Source organism: Pelophylax lessonae (genome assembly GCF_965119305.1).
Source record: "Pelophylax lessonae genome assembly, chromosome: 1".
Lineage (NCBI taxonomy): Eukaryota > Metazoa > Chordata > Amphibia > Anura > Ranidae > Pelophylax > Pelophylax lessonae.
The window spans coordinates 738,750,116-738,769,748 of record NC_138768.1 but is presented as its reverse complement, the minus strand read 5'-3'; the positions used below and the strand labels follow the sequence as shown (position 1 = coordinate 738,769,748).

At 39.3% G+C, this 19,633-nt stretch overlaps 1 protein-coding gene across 2 annotated transcripts in view; it reads right to left on the bottom strand.

Moving 5' to 3' along the window:
• KDR (kinase insert domain receptor) overlaps positions 1–19,633 on the bottom strand; it is a 54,695-nt gene that overhangs the window by 22,913 nt on the left and 12,149 nt on the right. For both annotated transcript variants that reach the window (XR_014224869.1, XM_082244168.1), the window contains exons 5-15: positions 16,889–17,057; positions 16,653–16,792; positions 14,950–15,115; positions 12,478–12,592; positions 12,241–12,395; positions 11,982–12,138; positions 7,886–8,009; positions 5,339–5,447; positions 2,478–2,804; positions 2,224–2,370; positions 662–793 (exon numbers count right to left, since the gene is read on the bottom strand). Coding sequence is in view for 1 of the 2 variants with exons in the window: in XM_082244168.1 (XP_082100294.1) it covers positions 662–793; positions 2,224–2,370; positions 2,478–2,804; positions 5,339–5,447; positions 7,886–8,009; positions 11,982–12,138; positions 12,241–12,395; positions 12,478–12,592; positions 14,950–15,115; positions 16,653–16,792; positions 16,889–17,057 (1,741 nt within the window). In the remaining variant the exon portion in view is untranslated. The remainder of the gene's footprint in view (positions 1–661; positions 794–2,223; positions 2,371–2,477; positions 2,805–5,338; positions 5,448–7,885; positions 8,010–11,981; positions 12,139–12,240; positions 12,396–12,477; positions 12,593–14,949; positions 15,116–16,652; positions 16,793–16,888; positions 17,058–19,633) is intronic.

Genomic DNA, 19,633 nt, shown 5'->3' with positions numbered 1-19,633 from the left:
TCTCCTGATGGGAAAATAGATGGCAAAGCAAAAAATCTTCCCTACCAAATATGTAATAAAAGTTTTTGCTTAAGATATACTTTACGTACAAACATTGCACCCTGTCACCTGCATCAATTTTTTTTTTTTTTTTAATTAAACAGATTCTTATTGTCCTAAAGTAATCGGAGGATCATACGCATACACATTTCCTGCAGTAGCAAACATTGTTCTAATTTTTTCTGTCATAATGCGAAGGGGTATTTGGAACATGTAAAAAGTAATTTATGTTTAAGAAATTATCATTTGCACAGATCTCTGTACAATCCTCTAGTTGATTTTAAGTCTGCAAAGCTCTGTTTTACATGTATGGATGGCCTCTGGTGACAATATTCTCAATGCACAGTTAATCTATAAGTGAATTACATTGCTTTTTAGAATGAAATATCTCCTGCCAATAAACATGCGGCCTATTGCTAAAATGTTGAAACATTGTTGAAAATTGATGTGACTAAAAACAGTACCAAAATAATAATATAATATAATGAATATAATGATGAGGGGAAGTCAATACAAGACTGTATATGTATATACACAGTGTATATATATATATATATATATATATATATATATATATATTCAGAGAAAGAGAAATATTATTTTTTTATGAATCTGTGCATACCATTTACTGTAAAGTACATTTCTGCTTGTGCACAACCCAAATCATTGCAGGCTCGGCAGGAATAAAACCCTTCGTCTTGTTTTCTTACACGTTGTATAGTCAAAGTTCTGTTACGGTCCCTTAATATAATTCCTATAAATGAAGAACAAAATCATTTGGATACAGTGATGAGTTTGAAGCCAAATTCTCAACATTTTTTAACTAAGTGAAGAATGATTAGAACCACTGTAAAAAAATTTTTTTTTTTTTTGCTATATGTGTGCCCGTTGGGGGATTTCACCTCACTTCCAGACCCAGCATGTGTGATGGACCTCTGAAGTGTCTGAAGTGTAGCTAAAGCCATTTTATTAGTTTGGACAGGGTGGCGGGGTAATAGCACCTCTGTCATGTTTTTATTGATTTCTGTATTCTCGATGGTGTGATTCTCCTTCTCTCCTTAAAGAGATATTAAGGGCAATTATTTTTTTTTAATAACAAACATGTTATACTTACCGGCTCTGTGCAGCGGTTTTGCACAGGGCAACCCTGATCCTCCTTTTCTCGGGTCCCCTGTCGGTGCTCCTGGTCCCTCCTTCCTGCCGAGTGTCCCCAGAGTAAGCAACTTGTAATAGGGTTACCCAAGCACGCTGGCTCCCTGTCCATTCACACACACTGCTTGGCTTGGCCCCCCTCTCTTCTCATTGGCTCACAGGCTGTGATTGGCAGCAGCAAGAGCCAATGGCTTCCTCTGCTGCCTCAGCCAAAGAGGGGGAGAGTTCCTGCAGAGCCGACGCTCTCGTGCACATCGCTGGATTGTGATTGGGCTCAGGTAAGTATTAGGGGTGCTGCTGCACCAAGAAGGTGTTTTAGTTTTACATATAGAATGCATGAATGCATGAAGGTTAAAAAAAAAAAAACCTAGAGCCTTTAGAACCACTTTAACTGGAACGGCTGTAGTATGGGGCCTTACTGAGGAGAACTCTAAAACTTTGAACTCTGGATAGCATCTTCCAATGTGGACACTCATTCCAGGGACAACTGTCTAAGGATTTCCCTTCTTTTGGAAAGATCTTCTGCAGTACTTCCTGCTGTGTCTCCAGATATAAAGTGGAGTACAATATTTAATGACATCAAAATTTAAAAACAAAGGGGGGGTTTTAACTATTCTCTAATCTATCCAAAACTAAAAACAAAGTTCTGACTGGAAATACTTTAAGGTTTAAAAGACATTACAATGACCAGTTATAGCAGTACCCACCAGGTTGTGGTCATTTCTATGATGGCAAATAGTATAGTCATGTAAAAAATCCCCCATTATTTCAATCAGGGCCTCTTTTCATCACACGAGTTGTAAAATATGTGTCTGAGTGAAACGTTCCTTTTCTATGGAGAGGGATGAATGAGTCATACCACACACAAACTACAATTACTGTCAGACAGATATTGTGGCGGGTAATGATGCTCCAGTTATTCATTTGAGGAAGGACCAATATCTCCCTGACCATTGTTCTAATGGAGACAGCTGACAGTGTAATACATTTTTCCGATATCCTTATATGAGATTATTTTTTGTCTTTTGTTACCTGAGTCTCCAACCAGAGCCTGTGAATTTTTGAACCAAACGATCTTTGGATCAGGAATACCAGTGGCTTGGCAGCGCACCTCCACCGTCTCACTAACATTAGTAGTCTGGTTCTTCAGTTCAGGGGAAATGAAGGGAACTTTCAGTGCTGTGTAAAAACAGCAAGATGTTAGATACCATGCAGCATATTCATGTACTTTAATAATTTGCATATGGATACAAATGTGTCTCTGTTATTACAAATGACAGTCTTACCAAGAATATTTAATTCTGTGGTAGAACATTCAGTCTTCTGCATCTTCCGGTTATATGCCTTACACATATAGACACCCTGCTCACGCCAGGAGATGTCTTGTAAATATAGCTCGGAGGTGATATTTACTCCATCTGTATCCACAATGGTGGAATCCATTTTACGGAAAGCATTCAGGTTTTCACAACTAACTTTTGACCCTGGTCTAGCAGATTGCAACTTGAACCAGGCTGGTTTCTCATATGTTTCTCTATCAGCGGTGCATCTAAGGGTCGCGTTGTCCCGTTCGGTGAGCTTGCCTTCAGGGTTCATGCTGATACTGAGCTCCCCTGAAAGACAAAAGTATCAGTAATCATCTCGCATGTGCTGACAGCTGAAAGTGAAATTTGATTATTTGATTTTGGTTATTATATTGTGTACATTGTTATTGCTCCTTGAACTGCCTTATCAAAAAAAAAAAAAAAAATCTGAATGCCATATTTTTAGTAAGCAGACATCTCAGACATTGCTTACTGTCTGTGAATAACCAAAAGACAACTACAGTGGGGAAAATAAGTATTTGATCCCCTGCAGATTTTGTAAGTTTTCCCACTTACAAAAAAAAATTAGGGTCTATAATTTTTATCATAGGTGAATTTATAATGATAGAGAGAGAATATCAACAAAAAATTCAGAAAAAACACGATACAAAAGTTATACAGTAAATTGAGTTGCAGTTTAGTCAGTAAAATAAGTATTTGATCCCCAAGCAAAACATAACTTAGTACTTGGCGGAGAAATCCTTGTTGGCAAGAACAGAGGTAAGATGTTTCTTTTATCTGTTTCTCAACAGACGTAGTTGTTTACCAGGTTTGCACACATCTCAGGAGGGATTTTGGTCCACTCTTTTTTACAGATCTTCTCTAAATCCTTAAGCTTTCTTGGCTGTCGCTTGGCAATTCAAAGTTTCAGGTCCCTTCATAAATTGTCTATAGGATTAAGGGTCTGGAGACTGGCTAGGCTACTCCATGACCTTAATGTGCTTCTTCTTGAGCCACTTGCTTGTTGCCTTGGGGGTATGTTTTGGGTCATTGTCATACTGAAAGACCCATCCTTGACCCAATTGTAGTGTTCTGGCTGAGGTAATAAGGTTCTCATCCAAGTTTTTACAATACATGTCCCTATCTATTGGCCCCTCAATGCGGAAAAGTCCGTCTGTACCTTTAGCAGAGAAACAGCTCCAAAGCAGAATGTTTCCACCACTGTGCTTGACTGTAAGGATGGTGATGATTCAGAGAGGGATTGGGAGAAAGCCTTTTGGTCAGATGAAACCAAAATATAGCTCTTTGGCAATAAATAGACTCGCAGTGTTTGTAGGAGGAAAAATGATGACTATGAACCTAAGAACACCATCCCCACAGTGAAGCACGGAAGTGGAAACATGATGCTTTGAGGCTGTTACTTTGCCAAAGATACAGACCAACTTTGCCGCATTGATGGGCCAATAAACAGGGCCATGTAATGTAAAATCTTGGATGAGAACCTTCTTCCTTCAGCCAGAACACTGATGATGGGTCATGAATAGATTTTACAGCATGACAATGATTTAAAACATTCTGCCAAAGCAAAAAAGGAGCACATTAAGGTCATGGAGTGGCCTAGTCAGTCTGAAGACCTTAATCCTATAGAAAATTTATGGAGGGTGCTGCAAAGAGCCAGCCAAGAAACCTTAAGGATTTAGAGAAGATCTGTAAAGAAGAGTGGACCAAAGTCTCTCCTGAGATGTGTGCAAACCTTGTAAACAACTACAAGAAACATCTTACGTCTGTGCTTGCTAACAAGGGTTTCCCACCAATACTAAGTCGCAACTTGCAACTTAATATATAGCATTTGTTTATAAGTTTTTTTCTGGGTTTTTGGTTGCTATCCTGTCTCTATCATTTAAAATACACCAATGATAAAAACCATAGACCCTTCTCTTCTTTGTAAGTGGGTAAAACTTACAAAATCTGCAGGGGATCAAATAATTATTTTCCCGACTGTGTTAAAATTACCATAGATCCCTAGTATACCAGCTGCATTTACTATGTATATTATTATGCAGTCCATGGATTCCCTACAGCCCAGTCACTTGTGGGAAGTAGGCAAAAAAAACAATGGTCCTAAGTGGGGAAAAATGCTTTGACTAAAGGATGAAAGAAACTGACTGGCCATAGATTGGACAATTTTTCAGCTGACTCTACTCAATTAATGACAAATGACTGCTTTTTAAAAAAAAAAAAAACTAAAACATGTTTCTGAAAATCCCACATCATCTTGTTCACATATGCTAGTGATGTAGTATCTTTTACAATGATGTCACAGAAAATCCCATCCACCTACCCTGGGTATTTGTCATAAAATATCTCATTCATTTTGGTCTACAGAGAATGATTTTGCATTATCTTGGAAAACCAGTTATTTACTTGCCAGGTTGTTAGTGTTCTATCAGTTCTGTACATGAAGGCAATTATTTCATGTACACGTGTAATGAATCCTTGCCTGGTCAGATGACTAAATATTCCATCTATGGCCAGTATGTAACATACCTGAAAATTCATTTTTTAGATGTGGGATCATGGCTGGTCTCACTATAACGTCTGTTTAGTCCTATAACAATTTTATAGTGAAACTCAAGATCTAAAAGAACATTCAGAGAGGCGCTTTTTATTCAAATTCTGTAAACTTCTGTTTTTTTTCAGGTACCAGATCAGGTAAAAGTAAATTTGACTTTTTATTAAACAAACCAAAGACTGTTTGCCATGAGTACACTTTACACTTTTTAATAACCTCAAAGATTCATCAAGAAAAATGAAAATGTATTTATTTTTTCTTTTAAACTTACGTGTAACAAGAAAAGCAACGATATGTTCATCTCTTCCTGCTTCATTTGTGGCTGAACATTTGTAAATTGCAGAAACATTAGCTGCTGCAACAGACAGCTTACTTACAGTCTACAGAAAGGATACAAAAGCTGGGTATTAGTAATGCAGATATTTTATTAAGAAAATGAAAGATTAACATCCTGAAGAATTATTTTTTCAAGTTACGCAGGCAAGCTCAGCTCCAGGCAAGCAGCTAAATACACAGATTGTTGATATATGTATATACAGTATATATACATATATATGTATGCCATTTAACAGCTACAATGATTTGCATTTCTGTATTTCCCACGTTTCCTGACATTACTTTCCTTGTGATAGTTGTAGACAAGGAAAGAGCAGCAGGAAACAGATGAGGTCATCCCTCTACCCTCTCCTGCTACCATCATGTTCCTTGTAAGAATATTTGTATGTAGCACACCTGACTGTTTCCTTGTCCTGCCCCTACCACTCCCATTGTGAGTGTGTGAGTGTTGCTGTATAGAGAGAAACAGAAACACGATATTATATTTATTTCAGTTACTTACACTCGTTAAACCACTTCCTCCAAATGGACGTACCCGTATGTCCTTGGGGTTCAGTGGTAATACCGGGATGATGCCTACACCTACATGCATCATCCTGGTATCATTTTTTGCAGACGGCGATTCCGTTTTAGGCAGAAGTGATCTGAGTGGCTAATTAGTTCCATCCCCCTCCCGCCGCCTCTTCAGGGCTCTCCGGTCCCATCGCAAAGCCTACAGGCATCATCCTGGTATCATTTTTTGCAGCCGGTGATTCTGTTTTAGGCAGAAGTGATCTGAGTGGCTAATTAGTTCCATCCCCCTCCCACTGCTGCCTCTCCCGGGCTCTCCGGTCCCGTTGCGAAGCCTGGGAGTGATGTGGCCAGCAGCGATGGCTGCCTGGTTACAGAGAGAGAGGAACTGATGTCATTCCCTTCTCTCTGTAACCCTGGAAACCGGGAGCGACGAGTATTCATCACTTCCAGTTCCGCCCCTTTGTTTCCCTGGCTACCAGAGGCCAGAGAAGCAGCCAATCGGACCAATCTCGGTCTGATTGATTGCATGGGGGGCCAGAGGAGAGATTTGGGGTCTAATAGACCCCAAATATCTCCATAAAGAGGACTTGTCATGGCCAATGCTGTCACAAGGGATGTTGTTCTTCCCTTGTGATAGCAATAAAGTTATTACAAAAAAAAAATGTATAAAATAAATAAGAAGTAGAAAAATTTTTCTAAAGCACTCCCGTCCCACCGTGCTTACGCAAAATTGCAAAGACATATGTTACTTCTGCACCCATTTGTAAATGGTGATCGCACCACCCATGTGAGGTAGTGTCGCGAACATCAGAGCGAGAGCAATAATTCTAGCACTCAACCTCCTGTGCAGCTCTAAACTGGTAACCTGTAAAGGCATTTAAAGCATCGCCTATGGAGAATTTTAGGCATCATAGTTTGCCCCCATTACACGGGCAGACGCAATTTGAAAGTGTGACATGTTAGGTACTCGGTGTAACATCACCTTTCACATTGTACAAAACAATTAGGCTAACTTTACTGTTTTGTTTTTTTTTTGTTCATGAATGTGTTTTTTTCCCCAAAAAATTGCGTTTGAAAAACCGCTGCGCAAATGCCATGTGACATAAAAAATTGCAACACATTGTATTCTATTGGGTCTCTGCTAAAAAAAAAAAATATATATATATATATATATATATATATATATGTATATATGTTTGGGATTCTAAGTAATTTTCTAGAAAAAATGTATGAGTGAAGTGTCAGAATAGGTTTGGGAAGGAGGTGGTTAAAAAAATAAAAAAAAATTATAATAATAATTTATTACTGACTGCCTACCTGCAAAAACGTGTGTCTTTATATCTGCCTGAAGCTTAACAGGCATAGAAGAATTTGATTATTCAGAAACTCACATAGACTTTATTTCTTTGGAAACATAAAACTCTTCAATAAATGCTGCCCCCATTACTGCCTAGTACACAGCATTACAAATTTCATTTTAGTCTTCTATACCTTTTAAGCAAAGATGAAACAATGGGATGCATTATCCCATATGCTATATTGTGTTTTCCCTAATTTTTAATGAGCACAAAATTGAAAGCATGCACAGCAGCAACCAATCCACATCATTGCTTAGGGTGGGTTTCTTGATAGTGATAACAGTTGACCATCCAGCGGACCATTCCTATGCAACGACATTCTCCACTAAGAGAGTGTGTGACAGGGTGACAATGTAGGAAACATTTAGGAGACAATGTCAATGTCATCCTACAACAAGGACCAACATGGAGGGAATCACCAGGTATAATTTTAATAAACGTTGCAGATTTAAAAAGATTGAAAATACATTTGAAAGTGCTTTAACATGTTAATGCTTTCATGAGTGATAACATTTACCTATAAATTTTAAATTAACCCCCTTTTCTCTCCTATTGCCCTTTTAAAGTATACCAAAAATAAAAATTATTATATAATTTAAAACTAAATTCACCTTTATTTTTCCTTCTATGAAATCTGGGTGACTTTCATGCATCTCAACTATATTGCCTCCATGTTTGTCCAGAATATTCCTCCAACTTTGGCAGCTATAAGTGTTCTTCTTTTCACTGTGAACTCTGAATAAAAGGAAATGCAGACCATTTAATAACACAAACATTAATCAGCATACATAAAGAACTATAAAAAAGAACACTCAAGTATTATGTGCCATTCTAGATCAATGGAGCATGTGAAGATCAATACATGGTAAATAAAGTATTATCCGGGTGAAAAGGTGAACAGCCGACATCCTCTCCAAAATTAGATCCAATATTTGGCTGGGAGGAAGCAGAGGAGGGGACTCATAGAAGATAGAAAAAACAGGTTCATTCATAAGTTCTTAATTCTCCATGTGAAGCTAAATAGAAGAGCCAAATAAGCCTCCTAAGACCTTTCTGTGGGATGGTAGGAAGTGCTATGGTTCCAAAGGAAGATGCTAAAGGAAGTCATCTGGTCAACAACAGCAGGAAAGCGGAATGCTCTGGTCTCCAAAGCAGGAAGCCTGAGCCTGTGCAGGGGTCTGATAAGGGAAGCCATGTGGGCTTAGCACAGGATCCTTGTCTGTCATCTGTGCATCAATCAGCACATTTCCTCTCGAATGGCCTTTTACCCAGATAACATTAAGCACTGCAAGCCTAATTATGACTACAAACCACTATACCAAAGAAGACATGATAAAATGTTCATTCAGAGAAGACTGAGTTAATCAGTCTGAGTTGATCAGTCGGATGAGTTTGAGTTGATCAGTCTGATGACTGAGTTGATCAGAAAGATATCCATTACAGTAGTGATCTCTCTGGAAGTGTAATGCCTCTGTAATACCCTTTAGTTGAGTCAATCTTAAGAGTATTAGAAGATGCCTCTGCCATCATTAACAATATTAAACACTTCATGACCTTCCCTTTGGCTTGGGAATAGCTAACTTAAAGTGGTTCTAAAGGATATACAATTTTTACCTGAAGGCATTCCCTACATTAAGTAAACAAAATGTCCCAGTGTTTGTATTGTTCCCCCACCCCCCTGTATACATACCTGAGTCCTATCTCGATCCAGCACTGTGCCAATCGGCGGCTCTCTGCTCTCTCTCTCCTCACAGAGACAACAGCAGGAGCCATTAGCTGCTGTCAACCAAATCCTGTGAGCAGAGAGCTGGGGGTGGGGGAGGGGCTGAGCCGCGCTGTGTGAGTCAATAGACACATGTGGTCCGGCTCATGATGGAGCCCACAGCTGCCCCACCATAGGAAGCAGTTACCTATGGTGGCACACTGGGAAGAGGAGAAGTCAAGAGCACCGGTGGAGGGCCCCAGAAGAAGAAGTTCGGGGCCACTTTGTGCAGTTCAAATAGCAAGTAGGTATAACATGTTTGTTATTTAAGAAAAAAATGTATAGTAGTTTCAAATACGGTATGATAAATACTTTTTAACACCTAGTAGCATATTTTGGTAACTAATCTTTAAATTAGGCAACAACTGTTTCATTATCTGACAATGAAATAAATAATAAATGACTTTTAGATAGAGGTTTCAGCACAGGGTCAATTTATACTGTTTTAATTACAATATACTGTTTTTTATTACAATAAAAATTAGCTTTTACTGAAATATGTGTATATTTGTACATAAGTCTATCATAGACTACCTTTAAATAATTAATTCAAGACTGTCAGAAAGCTAACAGCATGTATAAAGGCATCTAGGGATATTTTCATTGAACTTTGCTATGGTTGAATGCTGGGCCACTCTGAACGGGTAAAGTTCTGACACTCTAGGTAGTAAACTTTATGCGTGCTTGTAGCATGATCAATCACTTTATTTGAAACCAAAGACATAAGATGACCTCTATTTGAAATTACTAAATTAGGAAATAGCTGTTGTGTAAGAGTACCACCAACAAAGAGCGATGATGCTGGCACCACAAATACAGAGTCAGTACACCTAATTGCCATTTCATGTTTATGGGTTCCTTTTGATTTTAACCACCTAAAGCTAAACTAAACTCCAAAGTGTTATTTTTAATTTCTCACATAGTGGGTTAGGCCAGTTTAACACAGGCTTTAGCTTGCATAAAAGCAGTATGAACAGCAAGCTTTATTAAAGCTTTTAAGGTACCATTAAGCTCCAGTTTCTAAATGCTGAACACACATTCTAATGGAAGTGTTGATTGCCACTTTAAACAAGCTGCTGGCAGACTTCAACACTACTGGAAGCTTGCTGAATGGCTGCTGAAGACTGCTAGCTTCTTGTTTCAGAGACAATTAGCACCCCCATTAAGATCACATTTTCATACAGAAGATGAAGGGTGCTTTAATGTTTTAGAGTAAGCTGCTTGAAGATTTCCAAAAGTTTTGAAAAAGCTGTCTGAAAGTTTCATATACTGCTATACACTGCTCCTATGCAAGCTGAAGCCCATGTGAAACTGGTCCTAAGAGTCTGAACTTGTTATGTTCATGCTGTTTGTGTCCTAATTGCAGACATTTGCCTTCAGTCACAGTCCTTGTGACATTGAGACAAGAAATGAGAAGTTTGGGTGTCACTTGCACAAGAAGATATTGGTGTGGAACTTTTATTAGGACTAGTGTTGACATTTTTCAGGATGTGTTTTATTTAGCTTGCCATTATGGCTCCTGTTGTCGGTTATCATGGCGTGTACAGGCGAAGCGGCATTGAGGAAAGCCTACTGGCAGTGAAAACCTTCCCTTAGTTGTGTAGACGCATTCACTCTGCATAGACATCTCCGCCGTAGAACCCTCCATGCGTGGGTCTGTTGTCCTGGAAGAGATCTATGTGTATTACGGTGCGGAGTTCAAGGATCAAGCAGCAAGGATATGACCACCAGCAGGGGCCCCTGTATAATGTGCAGATTTGTTCGCTCATTGGGGATATGTTTGCTCTCTATAGTCAATATCTTTTTGAAATGCTATCTGCCTTTATGAAGGGATACACACTCATGTCTTTCTACTGTGTCTGATCACCATAGTGGAAAAAGCATGGCTCTTTGTCTGCAGATAGCCTCACATCGATGGGAACAGTAGTATAATCCTATTAGGCATTGTTCTCTGAGCCTTGCTGAGTGGGATTCCTGCTGGTAGTGACGGGAGTGCATGAACGAGTTTAATTAGAGCAGCGTTCACGGTTCTACACACTGGTTTCATTGTGTAGTGTTAGGTGCGATTTCCACTATGTCATGTGACTGTACATTTGGAACTGATTGGCTGATGTTGTATAGCTATCACTTCCTGCTGTTATCCCTGTTGTCCCATAAATACACGGAGCTCAATGCTTTACGTGGGAAATTCTATCGTGCATCCAATGTGATAACAGCCTGTGTGTGTCTGTATTACTGGGTACTGCTGAGCGCGCTCCATTATCTTATACAAAAGAGCTGAGAATTGTGCTTTTTAGCACAACGGGATTAATTGCGCTTGGTGTATATTAATATCCAAGAGTTCACTTTTAAATGCAACTGAGTTATTTGTGCATCAAGCGTACATTAAGATCCAAGACAATATAAAAACCCAGACAGATTTTCTACCCTTCCACACCTTACTCAATAAAGGGGGCTTTTGTTCATGTTCATGCCTTCAGCAAAGACATATCACACTGTTTCCTGTCCTTGTGATACTCTGTTAACCAGAAGGTAAGTGAGGGTAAGTCTCTCAAGTCTCATAAGCAACAAAAACGTGATAAATGTTCTGACTCTTACCCACTGAAATAAAAAAGGTTTAGCTTGAAGTGGTTTTTAAATGGTTGCAAAGGCTCATTTTTTTTCATTAAAATAACAAACAAAGCATGCTTACCTGCTCAGAACAGCCCCAATCCTTCTCTTCTCAGGTCCCCCTCTGGCACTCTTGTCCCCCCCCCCCCCCCGGGTGCCCCCATAACTAGCCACTTGCTATGGGGGCACTTGTGCATGCTCATTGGCTGTGATTAATGACAGTAGCGGGAGCTGGATTAAGATTGGACTTGGGTAAGGTTTTTTGCCTTTATGCATAGAATGCAACCACTTTAAAGGGGAACTTCATATTTATAAGACCTGGGCAGTTCACTTACTGAGGTGATGAGATGCATTCGTCCAGCAGCTGCCATGTCCACTGGATGTTAACTGGTGCTGGAATCCCAGATGCAGTACAAGTTAGGGTAGAACGTTTGCCAAACTTGATTGATTCCACAGAAGTGGATACTGCCTTTTCACATATGTGTGGAGGAACTAGGAAGAAATATAAAGTGGGTTTTATTCTTTTTACTTTTTTCAATTTTTTTTCTAATGAAACATTTTTTTACTTCTTTTCTTTGGGAAGAATGAGCTCACCGTGTACAATGAGCTGGAAACTGTGCTTCTCAAAATCCTTTGTCCGTGGATTGGTAAGAACAACTGTATAATTGCCTGAGTCCCTTTCACTGCATTCATTGATAGACAGGAGGTATGGCGTTTTGTAATTGTGAAAGATTTTACCATTTTTGATCCTGTAAGAAAGGCACAGCAATATTACTTCTTGAATTAAACATATAAGTGCATTTCAGAAGGATTTCAGGAAAAAGCTCTTACCATTTTGCCTCAGGATCAGGAAATGCTGTAAATTTCACTGGTATCCTTACACGATCTCCAGATTTCACTATGAAGACCTTCTCCATATTGTCATCAATTAATATAAAGGGTTTTTCTGAAAATACATTTGTTTAGCAGATTAACCATGCTGCGCTTTATACTACAGTGTGAAAGTACTATTGAAGTCACCTAGTCAAATCATAAAACATTTACCAAAATGTATAACTTGTTTTAAGCTGAAAACCTGAGCTGAGAAACAGATTTCTCTTTTTTTTCTAAAGTGCTTTTTTTTTTTTTATTACATATAATATTACATGTGGATGTGGAAATCACGTCCAGCTATCCAATGTTTTATGTTTTGGCTGAAACAATGTAGGGTGCAATTTCCTGCTGGATCTTTATTGTTGTTTGTAACCCTGGAGAGTAGCTCTCTGCCTACATCTAACTCGAATGTGACAGCCATGGGTCTGCTATGGGCTGAGTTTCCTGATTTCTCTCACCGGAGCACTTCCTTTTTAAATTCCTACGGAAAATCCAGCAATAATATAATGTTCATTGAACCCCAGCTAGGCTGGGAGAGTAGAGATCCTCTGTTTGAGCTTTACTCAATGGCATTACTATAGCCTTATCAAACCATAAGACTACCATGGGGCCAAGTTGCATAGAAGGCCCAAAACATTCTGGCATTATGCAGGTAGATATAGCATTCAGCATACATTTGAATGCCATTAATGTATATAAAGTCTAGGAACATTTAAGCAGTAAGTGTGACATAGGCCTTCCAAAAGCCTGCATTGTTGCAGTAAGTCTTGAATAGAGCTAGTCTAAAGGCCCATTTACATGTTTTTTAATGCTGACATGCATTAAGTAGCTTTCAGTGCACATCCATGGACCAAAGAATGCATCTATTTTTTCAATGCACCACAAGTCAGTACATGTGATTATTCCTGTATGCACTGCAGCATGATGGTTAGATTCAGCTGTTTTGAGCACAAAAATCAGAAAGAAACGAGCACACAGTCCATTGCACATACACTATGGGGGAGATTTACTAAAACAGCAGCAGTTAGAATCTGGTGCAGCTAAGCATGGTTGCCAATCAGCTTCTAAAGTCATCCATAGACGGTTCTACTTTTGGCCAGTTCAGCCAGGACTGGCCGAGATTTGAAACATGTATGGTGTATGGGCAGGCTGATTGTACCCAAGTTGATCCATCAATTGACTTGCGTACAATTAGCATGTTGAATTTCAGGATGCATATATTATCAGTGGCTATAGCTGCTAGCAATAATCACTGTGTTTCCCCCCCCCCCCCACCCCGCCAGGAGAACACAATAACTCAACCGGCGGGCTTCGAGTGATTTTCGTACCTGCAACCAAAGAAAATTCTATCATCTATGGCCGACTTAACTTCAGCTTGCTCAAGTAAGCTTTAACAATACAATTGAAGTGACAAGAACTCACTGCTCAAGGTGGTGTAATTGCTTGATGACTCACACCGGTGCATGCCCCGGCTCGCCTCCGTGAAAACTTGAAAAAGGAAAAGGAATTGGCAGCACTCCAGGTTGAGTCAAAATCCAGATTTATTGACTGGACATCCAAATATGACAATCGTGACAAGGTAGACGCGTTTCACACACTGACTGTGTGCTTAATCATTTACTAGTAATGATTAAGCACACAGTCAGTGTGTGAAACGCGTCTACCTTGTCACGATTGTCATATTTGGATGTCCAGTCAATAAATCTGGATTTTGACTCAACCTGGAGTGCTGCCAATTCCTTTTCCTTTATCATTTAACAATACAACCTGGAAGCTGACTGACTTCTATGCAGAGCTGTAGCAGATTTTGCACATTCCAGTTTTAGTAAATCTCCCTCTATGTGTTTATGGGCCCTTAAGCTAAATAAAAAACATGCAGGCACAATAAATAAACATAAATGTTGACATGTCCACTATAAATACAAAATGTCCAATAATAAATTTAATGTCCAATTTTCTACAAATGCAGTATATTAAGATAGCATATTCATTTGGAAGAAACTAAAAAAATGACTCCAACAGAATACCACAAGGCTTCTTCGTGTGTGATGGGATGCCATTACAAATTAATGTGCACTAGGTGTTCACATGTCAAAAATAAATAAATATACATCCACATAAATCAAAATCTATAAATATACAATTCACGGGTCCCAAATAAACAGAAAGTCCAATAAAAATAAATCAGCTTACAAAATGTAATACCAAATTACCACAACTACAGACCTCAATCAGATAGCCCTGGACAGTGCAGCAATTCAGGAGAGCAAACAGCCAGATGAACGAGTGTGTCCGTATGAGCCAGCTGGAGCTTCCCAAGGAAAAAGGTCCCAACCCAATGCCCCAGCGGCACAGCTCGCCTTATATAAATCCAACCCAGGCAACAGCCATGACTGGCTCTGAACAGAAGTGACATTCTAATGTACTCACCATACACAATGACTGTGGTGACGTTAGTCTTATTCATTTTTCCGGTATCTGCTGTGCAGCTGTAATTCCCTCCGTTGCTCAAATTTACTTCTTCTATGGTTAGTGTACTTAACTGCTCCATTTCACTTGGTGCAGAATTTAGTTTCCCTTGCGCAACTCCATTATCCTAAAATTTATAAACATCATACCCTTCACTTCAGTCATTTTCTAACACAAAGGAATACAACCATACTTTTATTCTATTACAAAGAGAAAATACATTCTTGACTTGACAAAATACATTTGACTTATTATTATGGAAATATTTGTATGAATGTATATAATTCATGTTCAGTCTTTGATTGTGTATGTCTATTTTTTGTACTCTTTATGAAATATTAAACAAATTATTCATTATTCTACATCTTATATTCAATTGATATCTACTAATGACCAACCTCACTCAAAGTCCCACAACCCTTGTTCCTCTTTTATTTTTATATGTACACTAGGGATAGAGGTCGAGTCATCACTTATACCCCAGATCATGTTCATTATATTTTATTTTTCAGAAAATACATTCTGTCATAGAGTAACTACCTGTATTTTAAGATCAGTCCCCCTTTTTTCCAACTATGCCCCTTTGTCTTACAAGGTGTCGAAAACAAAAGTTAGCTGATGATGATGGTAAAAACTCCAATGTTGGAGCTTGTCCCTTGGACTATTGTACTAGTAAAAGTCTGAAAAATTATTTCACCATGCATTTGAACCTAAAGCTAGACACAGATTGGTCAAAATTGGGCCGGTTCCCCAGGGACCCCCTGAATTTGCTCCATGCGTGGTTGCTCTAACGATTGACTGTTAAACAGGCTTGTTGGAATTTTTTTATTCATGAGCGATTGCAGCCAATGGGCTGCAATCATCGATCAGTGTATTCTGATAGCAGAGAGTCCCCACTGTTAGAACACAATGTCTCAATGGGGTGGATTCCTCTCTCCAACTCAATTGCATGGATGGAAACACCCGTTCATTTTTTTTTCCTTTAGCCTGCTGGCTGTAGCAAAAAAAAAAAAAAAAAACCAATTATAGCCAGTTTAAGAAAACAGGTAACATCTATGTAAATTACAATTAGCAAAACAGGCAAAAAGAAAAAAAACACACCCCAAAAAGCTCAAGCGTGAATCCAAACGTACGTCCAATATAGTACATGACTTGCAGAACTGGTCACATACACACACAGTCAATGATGGGTAATGGGAACATGAAGAAGATGCTGCCGACTATTCTGATGGTGCATGTTCATGCCAGCCACCTTTTTATTTAGTTTTAGAATGGAGAAAGACTGGAACACCTGCCAGGTTTTTATTGCTGTGTCCCTGTTGGGGCAATTCAAACGCTCTATTTGTCCTGTTTATTGTTACAAGTGAAAGTGAAAAAAAATCCCACATTTTGTGTTTTTGCCAGAACTGGAATATTTAGGAACTCTTCTAATGGGGACACTAGTTCTGGTGACCCTGGTAACATAAAAGGTATCCTCTCACTATGGAGGTATTTCTTGTCATTCTCGGTTTTGGCTATGCGTCATTTCCCCAATAGTATACAGATAGCAAAAAGATTGGCAGTGGGTATAATCCTCCCTTACTCTATCCAAAATGAAAAAATAAATTATTAGTTGAATTTTAAAGTGTGAAAAAAACTATACACTGAAGAACAACTATAATTACCATTACTGAAGGATAGTCCCAGCTGAATTGAGCTCTGACATTTAATGAAATGTGAGCTTTGCAGGTTATTTCCAACCTGTCCCCCACAGCCAGTCTGATCTGAGGATATGGATTCATTGACAGGCTATGAATCATAAAATCTGACAAAAAAAAAAATTATTATTAATTAATAATACTGAAGAACAAATTATATCCTATGTATGGTTATTACTGAAGAGCTGCTGAAATGTTCTTACCTTGAACTACAATAATAAATTTGTGGGAGCTGTATGTTTCTCCATTGACCGTTGTCTCACAGAAGACCATATCCGCAAACCTCACCAGTCCACTGGAGATTGTAAACCCCTTCTGATAATGCCACTGAATATTGTGTCCATTGGGAACAAACGTGTTGTCTGCATATTTCTAAGAAATAAACATTGTTCAATAAATACATGTTCTCATGGAATGTATTTTTTCTTTACTGGTCACACCTAGTTCAGAGATAAAGCGGGAACATATTTTATGATCTACACCAGTGGTCTCCAAACTGCACCCAGGGGGCCAGATGTGGCCCTTTGCTTGCCTTTTATCTGGTCCTCAGGGCACTATTCCACCAACTGACACCAATGATGGAGCGCCATTCCCCTTACTGGGATGAGAGAAGGAGGAAACACGTACATACCTGTATTCATTCCCCTTACTGACACCATCAATGGGGCACTATTCCTCCCATTAAATCAATGATGGGGCACTGATGCTGGAGCATTTTCTACTACCAATAGCCACAGTCCGGCCCCCCTAAAGCCTGAAGGACAGTAAACCGGCCCCCCACTTAGAACGTTTGGAGAGCACTGATATATACGAAAGTCTCAAAGAAGATTTGGAAAATATGAATAATTTGAAGCGAAGTAAATGCACACCGATCTGGTGAAATAGCTTAGCAGCTTAGCATGAAAGAGGGTATGAAAATAAAACCTAAAAATTAATAAATAATTTAAAAAATTACATTTATTAACTCATTTTTCAGATTTACACCCAGCAAGCAAAGCTATGGAATCGGGCTTTGCATACAACAGAGGCATGCATTGACACTTAGCAGCAGCATGGCATCGAATCTATTGAAAAACATCATAAACAGTATCATCACTGCAATACCAGGGTAACAAGAGGACATGGGCTTACTATGAACACCCCCTAGAAAGGCTGATCACACTGATCCTAGTGCGTGTCTCTGGAAGGAGGCAGCAGAGTCTTAACTCCGCAGCTCACCTTGGGGATGGCATCAACAGTTGCCGAATATCTCGGTTCACAACACCTGAATATTCATTTTAATGGCAGCTCTTGGCACCCAACATTTAAAATTTTTTATTTATCACCTGCTATATGGGCCTTTAGTGTGTTCCTGTGTTGGCTGTTCTAAGGCCGTACCTACTGATTACTGATGCTGTTATACCACTGTTGGCTGTTATCTTTTACTGTTTCCTATTTGTATTTTGAAAATGTTCAATAAAAATAATTGAAAACGAAAGGCTGATCACAGTATATTGATCTGCCTACAGCAGGACATCCACCTATGTGTTTATAACTATATGGGGAATGGTCCACAACTCAAGGGGTCCATAAAAAAAAATACCCTCTAACTTTACTACATAGGATTAATGTGGGAAATTCCATTTTGTAGTTTTGTTAATAACCACTAAATGCTTTTACAGAATTTTAATGCCCAAGAACACCATTTACTTGCAACTTAAAGGCTATATTAAAGGCTATTTTTTTAAATTCAAAGAAAAAATGGGTTATACTTACCTGCTCTGTGCAACAATAATATTTTCTCTTCTGAAAGTCCCCTGCTGGCGCTGTCTGCATCTCCCTGCCCAAGACTATGCGGGCACCTGTAGCCTGTAGCTTTTGCCACCTTCAGTGTTTCCTGTGAGGGCCGGGCCACACCATGAATCGCACAGGGACATACTGTGTATTCCTTTGTGATTCATATGCAATCTGGGTGCAGTGCGATTTCACCCTATTCATTTGAATCGCACCAGACCATACCAAAAGTAGTGTATGCACTACTTTACAAATGCACAGCAGCCGGATTGCATGCTAATACTGTAACATGGGAACTCAAGCAGACAAACGCACTGTGTTTGCAACCTACGTTTGAGGTGTCATTATGTAACTCTGAGACCCGCTGCAGATCCCAAGTGCAGTGCATTTTTAACGATGTGCGGGAAACCTGCACCACGTTTCGGTGTGAACTGGCCCTAAAAGCAGAAAGTGAGAGGATTGGTGCTGCAGCCAGGGCAACTCAGAAACAGTGACTGGACTAAATGGTAAATGTTTAGGAATGGGAAGAAACAGATACTGGGTTGCTTTTTACCTTAATGCAGGGAATGCATTAGGGTAAAAAAAAAACAGTTTGACTTTAGAACCACTCCAGCCCACATATTTTATTTTGTTTTAGACAGAGTGTGAAAAGGTTAGAATCTGTCAGGTTTTGAATGCCATCCTATTGGGGAGATCTCTCTTTTTCTGTCTGGAAATTTCTCCAACTAGAACAAAACACATTTTTTAGAGTGGGAAAGTGTTACAACTTCTGCCAAAACTTTTTTTGCTCTCTCTGCTTTCCTTTCCCAGTAACAACCACTCCTCTTAGGCTCTGAATCGCTGCGATTCTGCCCCCGATCCCGAATCATTGCCAAATGTGGGACGCCCATGCGATTCCCTTGACTTGCAATGGCACCCCAAATGCGGTGTAATTTTGCCACGATTTTAGCCCGACGAATCACGGTAAAATCACGCAAACAGAATCGCAAGACGCCTGTCACCCAAAAAAAGTACAAGAACTTAATTCGGACGACAGGCGTCCCACGATTCTGTTTGCACGATTTTACCGCGAATAGTCCGGCGACAATTGCGGCCAAATCTCGCCCCATTTGGGGTGCCATAGCAAGTCATGGGAATCGCACAATTTGCAATGATTCGGGATCGCGGCCAGAATT